The following is a 16,553-nucleotide window of genomic DNA, read 5'->3' as shown; positions in this document are numbered from 1 at the left end:
CTTGGAAAATGTAGTCATGTGCAACCACACACAAGTGTTGGTTTACTTTTAATGTTTCCTTTTTCCTAATTCACCTTTAAAAGCTGGCATTTCCCAAAACAGCATTCCCTGCATTTAGGTTTTTGAAAAGAAAGTGAGTGTAAGTATTCTAATTTTAACGGTGAGCAGACAGGTGAACAGTGCTTAAAATGTCCTTGTTAGCCTGATGAGCAAGCCTCTGGCAGATCTGCCTGTGGCTCCTGCAGCTCAGGTGGCCCTTCTGTAATTTGTGATGTGACAGAGGCTCCCCCAAGCTGACAACACATGCATTAGTGACACGATCTGTGTTTTACTGTGAGACTGTCTGTAATACTCGTGTGATGGGGAAAACAGACAAGGTTTATTTTATCAGTTTTGTGTCTAATATTTTCTACAAGAAAATTTCTATATCTCTTATTCTGTGTTATCATGCCTCTAATACGGTGTGGCTTACTATGTCTTTGATTATGTATTACCTTCAGTTCCTTTAAATCTATTGCATAGCTGTACATCATGTGGTTTTTCTAGGTGTGAACAAGTTAAATTTCAACACATTTGATTTTTGTTCTCGCCTAGAATAAATTATAGAAACTGATACATTTTTTTTAGTTCATGTCTAAAATTTGTGAGCTCTTGTACACCAACAACCTACACTGGGTATTTGACCATTGGGAATTATTTACCTGTGCAGTGGAGGAGCCTTTTACTTCACTCAACTTTTATGGTCTTGGCTTGTGGTTCAGCAAGTCATTTGGATGTGTGCCTAACTTTGTGAGTAATCCCATTCAGTTCACTCCAGCTACTTAGGTAAGTAGCTTACTGTAAGCAAGCTAAATTAGTTATATACTAAAATGCCCTTTCAAATGGCAACCTCTATAAATTTGTATTATTTTACATTAAGCCATGGTTCACTGTTAAGCCTCCTGGGGTCTGTTTTTTTGGAAAATTATTTTCAGGCTAATCAGCTGCAGGAAATTCCCCCAGATGGAAAAGGAATGAAGAAAATGTCATGACTTTGACCTCTCATGGTAACATTGGGCTAAAAATAAACATGATCTTAGTCTAATGGGGTTTCATTAGTGCAGAAATTTTATTGAAAAGCGGTGTGTAGTGTATTGATCTTGAAAGAACTGTTATGCAAGGTTTTTAAGGAAACCGTGTGCTTTAATCCTCGGTGACATCCAGAGTAGAAGGTTAAGCTGATGAACTTTAACTCAGCTTTTCAATAACACTGTTCTGTGATGACAGTTGTGTCAGAATAAAAAGGTGCCATCTCTTAAACCTAACCAAACAGTCCAAAAATGTTGATTAAAAAAACCTTCTAGCTATGTTATTAGAAAATGACAGTCACATAACTCAGTTGAACCAGGACAAAGAAAAACTTTCTCCCTGCTCAAAGTTTGTGCTTGTTTTGTTTGTAAGGGTGATTGACGACATCCATAATTCTGTGGAAAGGAGATGTTGACTTTCCTGTCTCCCTCCCCACCCACCTCATTGCAGGATAAAAGGCGATTGTCAGTTCTTAGGTCAGATAACTTTGAAATTGTGTATGTGCTTCCTTTTTTTCCCCTGTGCATTGCCCTGGTGAGTACTGGAGCTAGTACTGGCCTCAAACAGCTAGATTTTTATTTTTTTTTAAATGGGTAGTGTAATCATCTGTAGTACTGTATGCCTGTGTTTCTCTGTAAGGGAATGGCTTTCCCAGCATAGCTTCAACCTGTCAAGTATGTTCAGCACTACCCCCTCCTCTTCTCCCCACATGTATGTATATATATACATAGGGCCCTGTCTTTTGCTTGGAGTGCAGTGTCTCTCCTGAGCAAGTGTGGTGGAAGCAGTCATACATGGTTTCTGTTGTTAGAAAAATGCTATTCCCAGCCTTCAGCCAGGTCCTTCATGTGAAGAGTAACCACATACTTCTTGGAGCCATGCTTACTTTCTTGCTTGATTCTGTGTTTCTCTGTTGTAGATAGCCTGCAGCAGTGCTGTGTCAATTAAACAGTGCTGTGGCATAGATATGAGAATATCACAATTGGGAATTTAATGTTCATATAAATTTGAGAACAGAAACTGGGAAGAAAAAAACAAAACCAAAAAGTAAACCAAAGGTGGTCTGATTCAAAACCAAGGCAATGCTAGAAGCTTGTAAAATAATCTTTTGACATGGCTAGAAGTTGAAATGCAACAGCCATACATTCCTCATCATGGTATTGTATCAACTCTTCATTACTATTTTTGATTTAGGCTGATTCAAAAATCATTCAGAAGTGGATGGATGGTGTGAAAGACTTTTTAATGACAGAAAAGGCTGTACAAGGAAATACTGAAGGACTTCAAAGGCAACTTGACCAGTGCACAGTGAGTTTTGCTCTCTTAAGAAATCTTTTGGAATAAATAATGACTTTCTTCTTTATTATTTTGCTTGCTTTGTCCATGGCATATTCCACAAAGCCTCCCAGAAAAATTGTCTTATCTTTCCTCAGGGCACATTTTAATTGGTTCTTTGTGTGTAGCCATAACACTTTTTAGTTTTCAAAGGTCTTTACCATGTTTACAAATACTCATCTACAAGTTGACATTATTTCCCGAGAAAATATTTATATATTTTTCCCAATTTTACAATAAGAGAATTGAATCTGTGAGTGCTAAGTGCTTTCTGCATTAAACTCCCAAAGGCAGTAAAAATAAGCAAATAACTGTGATGAAGCTCCTAGGGTTTAGGGATTGTGTGTGCCTTATAAGTAAGGTTCCTTCCTAGCTAGTGGCGCATGATGATCACAAATATGCAGAATTTCATCTTATAATAAGTAATTACAGTGCACCTTCAAATGTTTCTTTCTGGGAGAAGAATGCAAGTGAGGTATGTCCAAAACATGAGGGTATTTAGTGCACATAATCTTCAAACTTGCATTGTTCTGGTGTTGACACTTGGCATGTGAGAATGTTTGTGCTGTGTATATATTTTGTTTTTTAGTTATGTAGTTCTGATGTTTTGGGCCACTCAAAGATTGTTTTAAACAATCTGGTTTTGAACACAGCATTAGTCTGTTTTTATACTAAGGTTTCTCTGGAATAATTAAGAATTGCAGAACTATTGATACCATATAAATGTATGTGATTTCTTCCTAAGAAGGACATTTATTTTCTCTGTGTGCTCAGATGTTTGTCAATGAAATGGATACGATTGAACCATCTCTGAAAGAGATGAAAGAAGTAGAGTCTGCTTTAAGAGCCCATCCTATTGCAAGTGTAAATACTTGGGTAAAGTCTAGGCTAGTGGACTGCCAGACTCAATGGGAGAAACTGAGCAAACAGGTGAGTTCTCCATATAATGCTAGTGCTCTTGCTTGTTACTGATATTGGTAGGATGGTGAGGAGGTGAAGCGATGAAACAGTGGGATGAGTACATTTTGGTGGAAAGAAAGAGGGGCCTGAAGGGTGTGTTAGTGATCTGTGTAAAGATCTACCTAACTGTGTGATACTTAGAGGGAAGGAAAACTTCTGATCCCGACTTTTTCCAGGGATTTTTACCAGCTTACATGCAATGAGGAAAAGGAAGTAATTTTCCTCCTTCCGTCAGCCCTAGATTTTGTTGCTATGCTAAAAAAGGGAGCATGAGTTTGTGTATGTAAAAGTAAAAGACTTTATTAATTAAAAATCCCTGAAAAGGTTTTGGTAGTTAAATCTTTTAACAAAGACTCGTGTTTTTTCAGCTATACAAGGATATTTAAGTAACAGAGCTGCTGTTTCTTTCTGCACCTTGGATTCTAGATCGTTATTCAGAAAAATTGCCTGTCTGAAAGTCAGGAAAAAGCTGTAAATCTGAAGAAGGATTTGGCAGAGATGCAAGAATGGATGACCCAAGCTGAAGAAGAATATTTGGAGAAAGATTTTGAATACAAGTCTCCTGAAGAGCTAGAGAATGCTGTGGAGGAAATGAAGGTCAGGAATAACAGGTCATTGTAGAGACCTGATTAAAGAGAAGCAAAACTTTAATGGCTCTGGGGGTTGACCTCTGTGGAATTATTATCCATGTGGAAAGGTGCTCAGGCCATGACAGGAGTAGTGGTATTTTTCAGCTTTGTGGAATTTCAAACTGTAAAAGCAGATGTTCTATTTGGCTGTGAGGGGTAGGGGTTTCATAATGAATAGCAGCTGGCCCAGCTGTTGAGCCAGGCTTACTATGTTTAGCACATGAAACAGTAGGAATATGGAAACTTATTGCCAGAGATGGAATTTGAAAAAGAAGGAAAAAGTGGTATTATATTATACCTGTATAAATTAGTGCTTGTGAAAACATTCTTCTGCTTCTAGCTGTTGTTGGGCTTCAGTTTCTTGTGCCCTAGATACAGCAACTCCACATTTAGAAAAGCAGTTTAGAAAAGTTCTTTTGTAACATCACCTTCTACTCCTCATCTTGCAAACAGTGATGCTTGTCTCTGCTTCTCTAATTTTGGGACTGGTGGCCAAAGAAACTGTTTCATTGTAAATTGTCAGTTGAACAAGTGAGGGTCGGAACAGCAGGTGACAAGGTGCATGGGAAGCTGCAGATCCAACCTTGCATGCGGGCAGACCAGGGCATGGGTTGCTTGTGATTGCCCCAGGAGATGACAGTCCTAGTCAGTCACTTCCTGATTGCCTAAGCAGCCTATTTTTCCAACCAGATTTGCCTATCCCACTTGCCCTTCGTCATCATGCTTGTAGTAAGCATGGGTAAAGCCCTTCCTAAATCTTTTCTCGCGAAGCCAAGCCATCAATCCAGATAGTTTTCGTGGATATATGTATAAAGTAAACAAAAATGCTCTCTGCTTCTAAATCTGAGAGTTCAGGCATATCTTCACAAACGTTTTAACTTGTATGCCCATTATTTAAATGAGTATCCACTACGCTATTACTTGGTGGAGCATAAAATGAAGATTTTTGTTTTTTTTTCTCCCTTACAAGTACTTTGGGAAATCTGTTTGAAGTTTTGAATTGTTCTTTTTTGAGGAGGCTTTCTGGAGCAGTCTTTAACAAGTGTTTTAATATATCTATGTCCTTTGAAGCCATTTGAGAGCACACAGTCTGACGGCCTGCTGGACACAAGCCAAGAAAAGAGAGAGCCCTCTTTCTGCTAGCAGATCTGAGAGACTTTGAGCATATTTACCTGTGTCAAATCCAGATTATATTCTATACTTTTAAATTTGGCAGATATGTCAGCGGGCCAGTAAACTGTACTGTAACACTTGCATATCCTCTTTCATTTGCAGTAAGGATATTATGCTGGGAGTACTCTCAGGAGTGGGAAATAACATTCTTTGTATATTTGACCAGGAGCATTTTTGCATAAGGCTTTGAAAAACTTCTGGCCTTGCCTAATTCTGCTTTCATTTGAACAGAGAGTGGAACTCATGCTGACATCTGAAAGAGTAGATTTAAAATGAGGCTAGATGTTTTTTGATAATCCTGTCATAAAATAATATGTTCCTCATATTTTTTCATTCTTTGCCTTCCCATTAACTGGCTTTTTTTTTTTCTTTCCCCGATTGCCTTACATTTAGAAGACATCTTGAACAATATGTGCAGCAATGATGCTGTCATGTACTAAATTCTACCATAAAGTGTCTGATATATCAGACCTACTTCAGCTGCATGAAACTGTCCTTGAAACCTGAAAAGAAAGAGATATGGGACAGTCTCTTTTTCTGGAGACTTTTAGTTGTCTTGACAGAGACAGGCTTGGACTTTTCTCTGATCTGTCTTCCAGCTATCCTGCTTCAGGAATTCTGGTTAGGGCGAAATTCAACAACTGATAATGAGATTTCTCCAGGCCTGTGTGTTGGGAGTTATATTGTGCTTATCCTTTATATTTGTTACCAAGCAACTCTCAGTGCATTTGGGGTGAAGGAATTCTTCTAGCTGTCCTTTTTGCATGTTCCTGTAGCTCATCCAACAGCTATGGGAAAGGTCCCAACTTTGTAGTTGCATGTGTCCTAGTGATTACATGATCTTTCCTGGATAACTCTAGGAGGTAATTACTGAGCTCTGAGATTCATGACTACCTTTTTGTCCCCGATATGCTTGTTCTTAGCAAACCAATTTTTTTCTTTTTTTTTTTTTTTAACCCTTGGGTTTTTTTCTTTTTCATATCTGTATGCTAGTGTATAAATAGCACTGAACTTCATCTTTTTTGCTTTGAGTCATGAATATTTAATGAAAAAAACATAAGTAGTAAATGTGACTATGTTTAATGCAATAGGATTTTTCAATGCTTGCTAACATAAGCTAAATTCCATGCAAGTTTGTGGCATATGTTGTTGTGCTGAGACTCAAGAATACTTTGGCATCAACACTTCCAAGGCTAAACTGCTGGTCTTTGATTTGAGTAGTGAATAACTGACCATATGGCACTTGAGTGCTAATTGTGTAATACATTTCTTTGGGCAGAGGGCGAAGGAGGATGTGCTGCAGAAGGAGGTGCGGGTGAAGATTCTCAAAGACAACATCAAGATGCTGGCTGCCAAAGTGCCGTCTAGCGGTCAGGACCTGGCAACTGAGCTGAATGTTGTGCTGGAGAACTACCAGCTACTGTGCAACCGGATCCGGGGAAAATGCCACACGTTGGAGGTAAGAATGGTAGCTCTCAACTTAGTAAAGTGGAAGCAGGTGGCACAAGAAGAATGAAGAAGGACACTGAAAACATTGAATTTTATCATTGAATCCAGTGGCTTCAGCATAAACACATTTTGCTATGGCTCCTTTCCAAGATTACTTTCCCTTGAGGTGACGTCCAGAGGAATCCATGAGACATCATCTAGCTTTGCTTTTATAATCTATACTGTAGTCAACACATGCAAACAAGTAACCTTATCCCTCAGCTCTGTTATCAATCTGTGTGTCTTCCAAAATGACGAAAACAAACTTATAAAAAAACTTCTGAGGTTAAAACTTGAAATATAATAAGAACATGTTGATTATAGATTGGGGTAGGTTGTGTATGTCCTGTCTTTCAAGAGGAGTGGATGCATTTTTTTACATTCTTAAATCATTGTGAAAATCTGATTGTTTGTAATAAATTTAGTGTGAATTTGGAGACTTCTGTGTGTATTTTTCTTGTTTCTTTTTATTTTGCTGTTATAGTTGAAGGTTTTTCTGTTGAGAGCTTAGTGACCCATGTCATGTTTTTGAACACTTTCTCTTTGCCTATTTCACGCAAATGTCTCAGAAACATAATTTCTTTAAGTTATTCATAGGGTGCATGAGCTATCCTGGCATTCTAAACTAATCTGTGTGTTTTTTCTGTTGCTGCTAGGAGGTGTGGTCCTGTTGGATTGAGCTGCTGCAGTACCTTGATTTAGAAACAGTTTGGCTAAACAATCTGGAAGAAAGGGTGCAAATGACAGAAAGTCTGCCTGATAAGTTGGATGCTGTCAATGATGCTCTTGAGGTATTGTAGTGATTCCGTTGGATCAGTGACTGTTCAGATAGCTTTGGTTAAAAAAAAACTCAGAAATTCTATATTTCAATGGAATACTGAAATATGTGGAAAGTGGTGAAATCACCATCCATGGAAGTGTTCAGAGGCTGTGTAGATGAAGCCCTCGGTGGCACAGTTTAGAGGTGGACTTGGTAGTCCTGAGGTAATGGTTGGACTTGATGATCTTGAAGGTCTTTTCCAACCTAGTTGATCCTGTATGTTGAATATTCTGATTCTTCAGGTTAAATGAACATATTACTCTGAATCTGGAATGTGTATTTGTAAGATCCTCTATCAAAAGCTGAGTTTTGCTGTTCATGATTCTGCCATAGTTAGTACCATGATAAAACTGTATGCTCTTTCCTGTCCTGTGTAAATTGATTAATTCGTTCCAGCACTGTAGTATAAAATGATGTGAATAGGCGAGAAGTGCTGTGAAGTTTAATTATCTAAAGGAAAATGTCCACTGTAGTTGCCTTGTGCCATCATGGATTAAGCCGTAACTAATTCATGCTTTTAGAGAACTCTCAAGACATTTGAAGTGTAAAACTTCAGTGCATGCAGCCAGATTTCCACCTCTGAAAATGCAGTAATACTCAGTGTCTTGACCTTTAAATTTTTTTCTGCTAATTAGTCTCTGGAATTGGTCCTGCGTCATCCAGCTGATAATCGAACCCAGATTCGGGAGCTTGGGCAGACACTGATTGATGGGGGGATTCTTGATGATATCATCAGTGAAAAATTGGAGGCTTTCAATGCCCGCTATGAGGAATTGAGTCACTTGGTAAGAATCTGGGGGCAGGGTTTGAAGTAGTCTGGGTTTTTCAGCTCAGTGGTCTGAAATGATTCCTATTAGTTATCTGAATTCATAGACGCAGGACTGCAATACCGGAAAAGAGGAAAAACCTTCAGTGTTGTCAGCTGTTTTCAATTGGAAGTAATGCCATAATAGCAAGATGCTTTCTCCACCCTCCCTCTCCCTAACTTGAGTCAGGTTTTGTTTTGCATACTTTCACACCCTTGCACTGTGAGGAACCCCTGGTATTTCTCCAAGTAATTTTGACAAAAAGGAAATTCCAGTCTCAAGGGGGACAGCTCAGAAACTGAGGTTAATATTCCCTTCCTACTGCCATAAATACTGAGGAGCTGCTCACTAACTGTAAAAATAAGAAACATAAGTGATATTTTCACCCTTTAAAATAGCTAGGAAGTTGTCGTGGTTTAAACGCAGTCGGGCAACTTGTTCACTCACTCCCCTTGAGTGGTGCTGGGCTGACAACAATCGAGGCCCCCCCCCCCTCCCCGGGGCTCTCCCCTTCCCCGCTCCCGGAGGAACGGGGAGGAGGATCGAAAGGGTGCAACTCCTACGGGTTGAGACAAGAACAGTCCAGCAACCAATGTACAACACAAATCACCACCGCTACTACCAACGGCAACAATGATAAGGGAAAATAACAAGGGAAGAGGATACGATACCACCGGCCAAGAAATGAGTCCCACCCGGAAGCCCGACCAAGCACCGACCGATACCTCCTTCAACCCCGCAGTCTCCCAGCCCTTCCGGCTAACTCCCAGTTACATCCTGGGCATGACGTGCTGTGGTATGGAATACCTCTTTGGTCAGTTTGGGTCAGGTGTCCTGTCTCTGTTTCCTCCTGGCTTCCCCTCCTCCCTGGCAGAGCATGAGGCTCACAAAGTCCTTGGCCAAACCAAAACATCATTGTTATCAGCTCTGTTCCCAGGCAGAAAGTCAAAACACAGCACTGTACCAGCTACCAAGAAGGAGAAAAATGACGGCTACTGCTGAACCCAGGACAGAAGTAGTTGCACTGAAATAAGGAACAGAAGGAAAACATTCTTTTCATTGCCCGTGTTATCCCCTTTTTGTACTTACCTATCCTGTATACCTAGCAGCAGAACTCTGCTATGCCACTGTTTTTCAGTTACTAGTATGAATCACTGCAGGCTTCAAAAATTGTTGCCTTATAAGGCTTGCTTTTGCTTTTTTTTATCTTTTTAGGCAGTTCTCCTGCCATAGGATTTTTTGGGTTTCCCCTCCCTTGGCTAGCTAAGGTTTAATATAATTCCTGTTGAATTACTGCTCCATTTTGTCCTGCCTTTCTGTCTCACACAGGCGGTGAGCCGGCAGATCGCCTTGGAACAGCAGCTTCAGACCATGAGGGAAACAGACCACATATTGCAGGTCCTGCAGGAAAACTTAGCAGAGCTGGATAGTCAACTTACATCTTACCTGACTGACAGGGTGGATGCTTTTCAGATGCCCCAGGAGGCCCAGGTATTGCAGCATAGCTTTTCACTATAAAAAATTCTGGAATATCTCATAACAGTGCTCAGCCTAGACGTGGTAGTTCATAAAGGCTTCATTTTAGTCCTGTGCTGATGCACTAGGTGATATCTTTTGTAATCTGGATTGGCTTCCTGTTTTAAGAAGGTTGTATTGAATAACAGTCTTAACAGCTTTCAGTTTAGCAAGCTGTCACCAAACCCAGAGTATTTAAAATCTGGTAGTGTTTAAATTTTACAGAGTGGATTTACTTCTGGTGGATGATAGGTGGTAAGCAAGTTCCTCTTCCCTTCCCTGCAAGCAACTTGTAGCATTTTTTTTCCTGTTTCTATGATGTGGCAGAAAATTCAGGCTGAGATTGCAGCTCATGAATCCACCTTAGAAGAGCTCAAGAAAAGTGCTCGCACTTTCCCTCCTGCTTCTCCTGAATGCAGGTCTCCCCGTGGTGGAACTCAGCTGGATGCTCTGCAGGTAAAAATGAGAGTCGCACTAAGAATTCAAATGTGAAAAGCTTCTGCTTTTCAATTACACACTGCTGTTGTCAGCCTGTAAATTGCTCGGTGCGGTCAAGCGAACCTCAGAAATAAATAGTATATGCTTTTACGTGTTTTCATTAGGAAACAAGCAGTACTGGATGAATTGAGTAAGGAAGTTTAAGTTTCATAAGTATCATGGGATAAAAGCTACAAGTCAGAAAGTTTATCTATTTTAGTAGAATGGATATTTTGAAAGTGTACGATGCAGAATTATAGCTCTCTTGTAGCTCAGGTGGAGAGTAGGAATAGGTGATAAAATTTGGCTCGGCAAATAGTGTTGCCATGTATACTGAGTTCTGGTGGCATGAGAGTTGAGTTAGAATCTGGGGGGGGGGGGGGGAGATGCTTTAAATGTTATTTTTTGAAGTGCAATGTTAATTTAAGACATTCTGTTAACATAATATTCATTAAAACAGAGAAAACTCCGAGAAGTATCTACAAAGTATCAGCTTTTCCAGAAACCAGCCAATTTTGAGCAGCGCATGTTGGATTGCAAGCGGGTGTTGGATGGTGTAAAAGCAGAACTTCATGTCTTGGATGTGAAAGATACTGACCCAGATGTAATCCAGGCACATCTGGACAGGTGCATGGTAAGTATGCAGTGCTTGAGAGTGTTTCTTTCTTGTGTGAATCTTCTTGCCTAAACTCTTTCCTGAGGAAATTTTGCTCAGAGCCCTGATAGAACTGTTACAACTCTTTGCAAAACACCAACAAAACAATTGGTTAACTAAAACCCTCTAATTCTCCTGTGTGAGAAGGTGGACATAGGAGAAGTGGATTGTAGATCACAGATATAGTGGAACAGCTGAGGTTTTAGAAACTTCCTTCCCTGGTTCTTCCTTCCTTCCTTCCTTCCTTCCTTCCTTCTCTTATGTTATGGAGAAGTATCACTCCAGGGGCAAGTCAGCTTGGGTTTCAGTATCCAAACAAAACAAGTACTATGCATAATATCAAGGAGAGATCACAATGTTAGCCTTGCTACATGTGGTGGTGTTACGGAGTGCTAAATTATTGGAATAATTCTTTTTCTTGGTTGATGAAAATTAAAACCAGAATAAAATGCAGAACATCGGGAGTTTGAAATCTGAGCAGACATTGCTCTTAATCCATAGTTTGGAGTTTAAATGCAGTCAGGGTCAGGTCCCCAAATGAAGCAAAATCTGATAATCTGCACTACAAATTGATCACTAACATACATATTTGTGTTTTTAGAAACTCTATAAGACTCTCAGTGAGGTGAAGTTGGAGGTTGAAACTGTCATCAAGACAGGAAGGCAAATTGTACAGAAACAACAGACAGATAATCCCAAAGGGATGGATGAACAGCTGACAGCATTGAAATTTCTTTATAATGACTTGGGGGCACAGGTAAGAAAAACATATGTATGTATGAACATTTGTCTGCATATAAATTCCCTTCTTTATTGTTTTAATCTCAGATGCTGTTATAAATTTGATTATGAAGCTGATTCTGTATAGGCTAGTGGCTATAATCAAGAGCAATCAGTTGGGAGATTAAAGATTACATTTAACAGTCCTTTAGTTGTGCAAGGCCCCTCTCCTCCCAGGGTGTTCCTGAAAGGAAGGTAGCCTCAAAGAAAGAAAGGGTCACAGGTTTCATCATTCGAGCAAAACTGGTCTGATAGTCATTGAAGTCTTTGAGCATTGTTGCACCTTCTCTGTGAAATAGCTTGCAAGATAATTTGCTATCAGATTGTCATATGAGAAGTTTGAGTTGATGTAAATGGTCAGCGTGAATTGTTTTAGGACAAGTCATGATGGTTTGTGATTGTAATCCATCTAAAGGGTTGCCCGGAGGGGTCGTGGAGTTTACTTCTCAGCAAATACTCAATACCCACCTGGACAGGATACTGTACAACCTGCTCTAGGTGAATCTGCTTTGTCCAGGGGGCTTGGTTTAGATAACCTCAAGAGGTTGCTTCCAACCCCAACCATTCTGTGATTCTGGTTGCCCTTGGTATGAAAACAGAAAATGCAGGCAAATGTGTATTTCCCATGAACTGCATTAAATATGATTTGAACAATTTTCTTAGTAATGTATAGTTATTTATCAAAGCATTTAAAAATGTTTAAACCCTTAGGGAATGGGGGGAAATGGGGGAGGAAATATGATTCTTTTTGTACCTAAATTAAGACAGAAGTCCAAGCAGACTTGTGCCTCTTCAGTGCTCTGTGAATGAAGCTGTGGATAAGTGGCCAGATCACATTGTTGGAGTATCTTGAAATGGGCCCTAGGAAATTTTATTGTTGTAAAGTGGAGAATGCTCACAAAGGTGTGGATTCTAGTGGAACCTGTATATCTATAACGCAGAAAGCATGTAGACAAGAAATTGGGAAATGATAGAAGGGCAGAGTTATTTGCAAACTGATGTTATGATTTAGTTTGTGAGCTGAGACAGAGGGCATTTTTTTGAAATGTCAGTTGATTCTGACTGCTATGGTTGGATTTATTCTCAGGTCAGTGTTAGTTTTCCCAGACTAATTGTGTAGCCAGTATGAAATCGAATTGATTATACTGCAGCAAACATCAAATTTTATATTCACTTTACTGAGATGCTTTCATGGGCAGACTAGATTTTCAGTGACATTTTCTTTGCAGCTTTCTCCTAGCAGGTCTATCAAAATAATAAAAGGAACTGAATTTTACCTGTGTGACTGACTGGATTCTATTTCCCCTAGAGTTTCAGTTAAACGATCATAATAAACAAAGTTTAAACATCAATTTGGTTATTACTAACTATAAATAAGTTGGTATGCAGGTTTCTTTGTTTCCTTTAAGTGTATCTTAATTAAAAATTATTCTAGTTTTATATATTCTGCTTTATTCTGCTCTGTATGGTAAGATGTCGATATCTATCAATGATTCTGCTTTTCAGTGTGCTTCCCTAATGCAAAATAGTGTTACGATACAATGATTTTATATGTTTGGGAGGATATTTCAGTTAGCTGGCACTTTTGGTTTTATTATCTTCCAAAATCTGGTTTTGTTTTCTTTTTTTCTCTCTCCTTTTTTTTTTTTTTTCCTAGGTGACAGAAGGAAAACAAGACCTTGAAAGAGCATCCCAGCTGGCACGCAAAATGAAGAAAGAGGCTGCCTCTTTGTCAGAGTGGCTAGCGACCACTGAGGCTGAGCTGGTGCAGAAGTCCACTTCAGAGAGCTTACTTTCTGATCTGGACTCAGAAATTGCCTGGGCCAAAGTAAGCAAGCACAGTCTAAATGTGTATAGAATAGATTTTTAACATTATGTCAATACTGTGTAGAACAGTACGTGGTATTTAACATAGGCTGTTAATTTAAATCCCTGTAACTTGTTTCTAAACCTCTTTTATCATGGAATTTTAGAAGACCTGGTAGATGATTTTTCAGTACCATATTGAGGCTAATCTGTTTCATTCTGACATCTTGCCTCAAACTGTCTGTGAAATATTAAAGATACTACTACATATTTGGTATGTATTTACCATATATATGTGGTGTATCACAACACAGACTCAAGTTGATGAGGAGACTCAAATCCAACTTTATTACAATCAACCCCTTTTTATTCCCTTGTTCGGTACTTTCCCAGCCTGCACAAACATGCCACGCTGGCCCATGTAAAACTCTCCAGGTAAATAGTCCAGTCACAGTGCTGAGTACGCGTTGTCTACACACAACAGTTTCACACCCCCGCTCCCTCCATCTCAGACCCTCTCACAACCCCCACATCGTCTGGCTCCAGCTGAGTCTCTCGCCACAACAACATCCTGGCCCATCCTTCCAAGGCTTGTTTTTCGACCTTCCCTGTCCTTCAATGTTCCAACTTACCGCACCAGAGCATCAAGGCCTCAGAGCACATTCCCAAACTGTTTTTCATGCAAATCTTTATCGCCCTCGCTCCCCACACATACGTATTTGGTAGGTATTTAAGCAACTTACTATATCTCTAGCACAGTTCGTAAGTATAATAGCTATAAGCAAATATAATTTTGGGCAGGGTCAAATATTTTACTAGTAGAGGAAACTAATCAGTGGCAATTTAAATGAAAAATTGAGTGTGTAACTTTTCATTGAAACAGCTTTGTCTTCATAATTGTGACTTTGCAAAACAAAAAGCTCCTGTAATTCCTTATTTTCTTTCATCTATATATTGGAACTATTGATGGAAGCAGGTGAATATGTTATAATTATTCTGAAGCAAAGTATTTATTTTCTCATACTATATAAGCTTGTGTATGTAGTAGGTTGAGATAGCAACACATCTCGATGTGGTTCGGTAATACTGGTCTTTACAGTCATTCTTTTCTATCACTTTTTACTTTTGGAGTAGGTCTGTGTACAATCTTGCAAGCTTACCAAATTACAAAATGATCTAATTATAACTTGTTCTCATCATTTCACTTGGGATTAACAATTATTTGCATTGTACTTCTGCTGTGGCAGTATTCCTGAGATTTCTTTCCAAACAAGTGTGTAAATACTTACTGAAATACACTTACTGTACATTTGGGGCAGTGGAAATAGTTCATGAGCTCTTATGCTGTGCCACCAGAAACCCTTTATGTTGCATGTGAGGTTGTTCTTCCTGTCTTAAGGTTTTCTAGGGGCAATTTTAAGATGTAGTAACTTGGGTATTTGTTTTTGTTTTGAAGATAAGAAGTTACAATAATATAATAAATTATTTACTTCACAGCTAATAGGATGCTCAAGGAGCTCCAGATGCCAGTTGTGATTAACTGCATTATTCCCCACACTTTACAGTCTTTGATGCTTTCTAAATAGCCAGATATTATCAATAATAATATTATTGATCTTTTATGGCAGGAGGTGCTATTTTCCACATTGAAATCACATACTGATATTCAATAGATGACACAGTTGATTTGTATGTCTGTACACACTTTTTCAAAGAAGATTTTAAAATTTTTTTTAGATTAAAACTATTTAGAAGCAGAGATGATTTTGAAAAATTATTAGAGCTAAAGATACCTATATTTACATGTCTTCATGTAGGTATGTAACAGTAGGGCTTCTGTAATACGTAGCAAGTGAATGGAACATCTGCACCAATGAGGGGTAGTGGTGGTTCACAAGAACGTTCAGCCTTGGCCTACCACTTTTCTCATTATTGACAACTGTAAAAGTACTTGAATAGAAAAAGACAGCGATAAAACTGAAGTGTCTCTTGAAAATTGCATTCTCTGGTGCTTGACGGTGCAAAAAAGAACCTTTAAAAATTGGATCAGTGATATGATGCATTAGCTTTACCTACATACTGAAAAGGAACTGAAAAGATATTGTAAAGTAACGAAACAGAAAGATCTCAAGCTAAGTTATTCAGAACACTTGCATGCGTTGTGCATGATCACTCAAAAAGAGATCAGTAAATACATAGAGTGAGTATAAACGGAAGGTGATACTACTTGGTTTGATTATTTATTTTTTTTTCCTCAGGTGGAGAACACCTATGATAGTAATTGTTTCCTATGGAAGTAAAAAATCTGTCTCCCTTGCTCTTGTGATTTGCAGTAGTATGCAGTGTTAATGGCTCCTCTTGTTTCAGAATGTGCTGAGGGAGCTGGAGAGGAGGAAAGCTGATTTGAAGAGCATCACAGAAAGCTGCACTGCACTCCAGGCTCTGGTGGAAGGGAGTGAGACTTCTCTGGAGGAGAAGCTGTGTGTCCTTAATGCTGGCTGGAGCAGAGTTCGGACCTGGACTGAGGACTGGTGTGACACCTTGTTGGTATGTTGCAAGTGGGAGAGAGACCCAGGGTGGCTCTCTGTGCATACCCTTTGAGCAATTACAGTTCTTACTTGTCTCACTTAGCTGTGATGTGAAACTTCCATGGTCCCCCACGGACATAAAAGAATGTAGAATGAGTATCTGGTTACTCTGTAGATGGGAGATATGAGTTGAGGTTATAGACAATGAGGAAGGTGGGAAACTGTTTTGCAAGTGTTAGATGTGCCTATAGGCATTGGTGCCATGTGCTTGGTAGTAGTAGGTATTGTTGAGATGAAAATGCAGAATCTGGATGTCAGAGTGATGAAACTAATTAAATATTCCAGGCAGACAGTTGGTTTGACCTACTGGGAATAACCCGTTTAGTTGTAGAGAGTAAAACTAGCTTTAACTTTTTTATTTTTCTTTTGCCTTTTTTCTGGCTTCAGTGCTAGGATTCTTTTTCTGGGTTCTTACTCTCCCTGCACTTTGTGATGTAATTCCTCTTTTCTATA

The 16,553-nt window shown here is 39.2% G+C and overlaps 1 protein-coding gene across 4 annotated transcripts in view; it reads left to right on the top strand.

Moving 5' to 3' along the window:
* UTRN (utrophin) overlaps positions 1-16,553 on the top strand; it is a 372,113-nt gene that overhangs the window by 107,553 nt on the left and 248,007 nt on the right. For all 4 annotated transcript variants that reach the window (XM_057406865.1, XM_057406866.1, XM_057406864.1 and 1 more), the window contains exons 23-34: positions 2,263-2,376; positions 3,178-3,333; positions 3,790-3,960; positions 6,445-6,624; positions 7,310-7,444; positions 8,109-8,258; positions 9,609-9,770; positions 10,122-10,250; positions 10,732-10,905; positions 11,528-11,683; positions 13,364-13,534; positions 15,880-16,059. In XM_057406865.1, the coding sequence (XP_057262848.1) occupies positions 2,263-2,376; positions 3,178-3,333; positions 3,790-3,960; positions 6,445-6,624; positions 7,310-7,444; positions 8,109-8,258; positions 9,609-9,770; positions 10,122-10,250; positions 10,732-10,905; positions 11,528-11,683; positions 13,364-13,534; positions 15,880-16,059 (1,878 nt within the window). The remainder of the gene's footprint in view (positions 1-2,262; positions 2,377-3,177; positions 3,334-3,789; positions 3,961-6,444; positions 6,625-7,309; positions 7,445-8,108; positions 8,259-9,608; positions 9,771-10,121; positions 10,251-10,731; positions 10,906-11,527; positions 11,684-13,363; positions 13,535-15,879; positions 16,060-16,553) is intronic.

This window comes from Pezoporus wallicus, unplaced genomic scaffold, assembly GCF_028554395.1.
Source record: "Pezoporus wallicus isolate ANWC-B61680 ecotype Strahan unplaced genomic scaffold, APGP_CSIRO_Pwel_v1 scaffold_6362, whole genome shotgun sequence".
Classification (NCBI taxonomy): domain Eukaryota; kingdom Metazoa; phylum Chordata; class Aves; order Psittaciformes; family Psittacidae; genus Pezoporus; species Pezoporus wallicus.
This window is presented reverse-complemented; position numbering and strand designations above follow the sequence as displayed.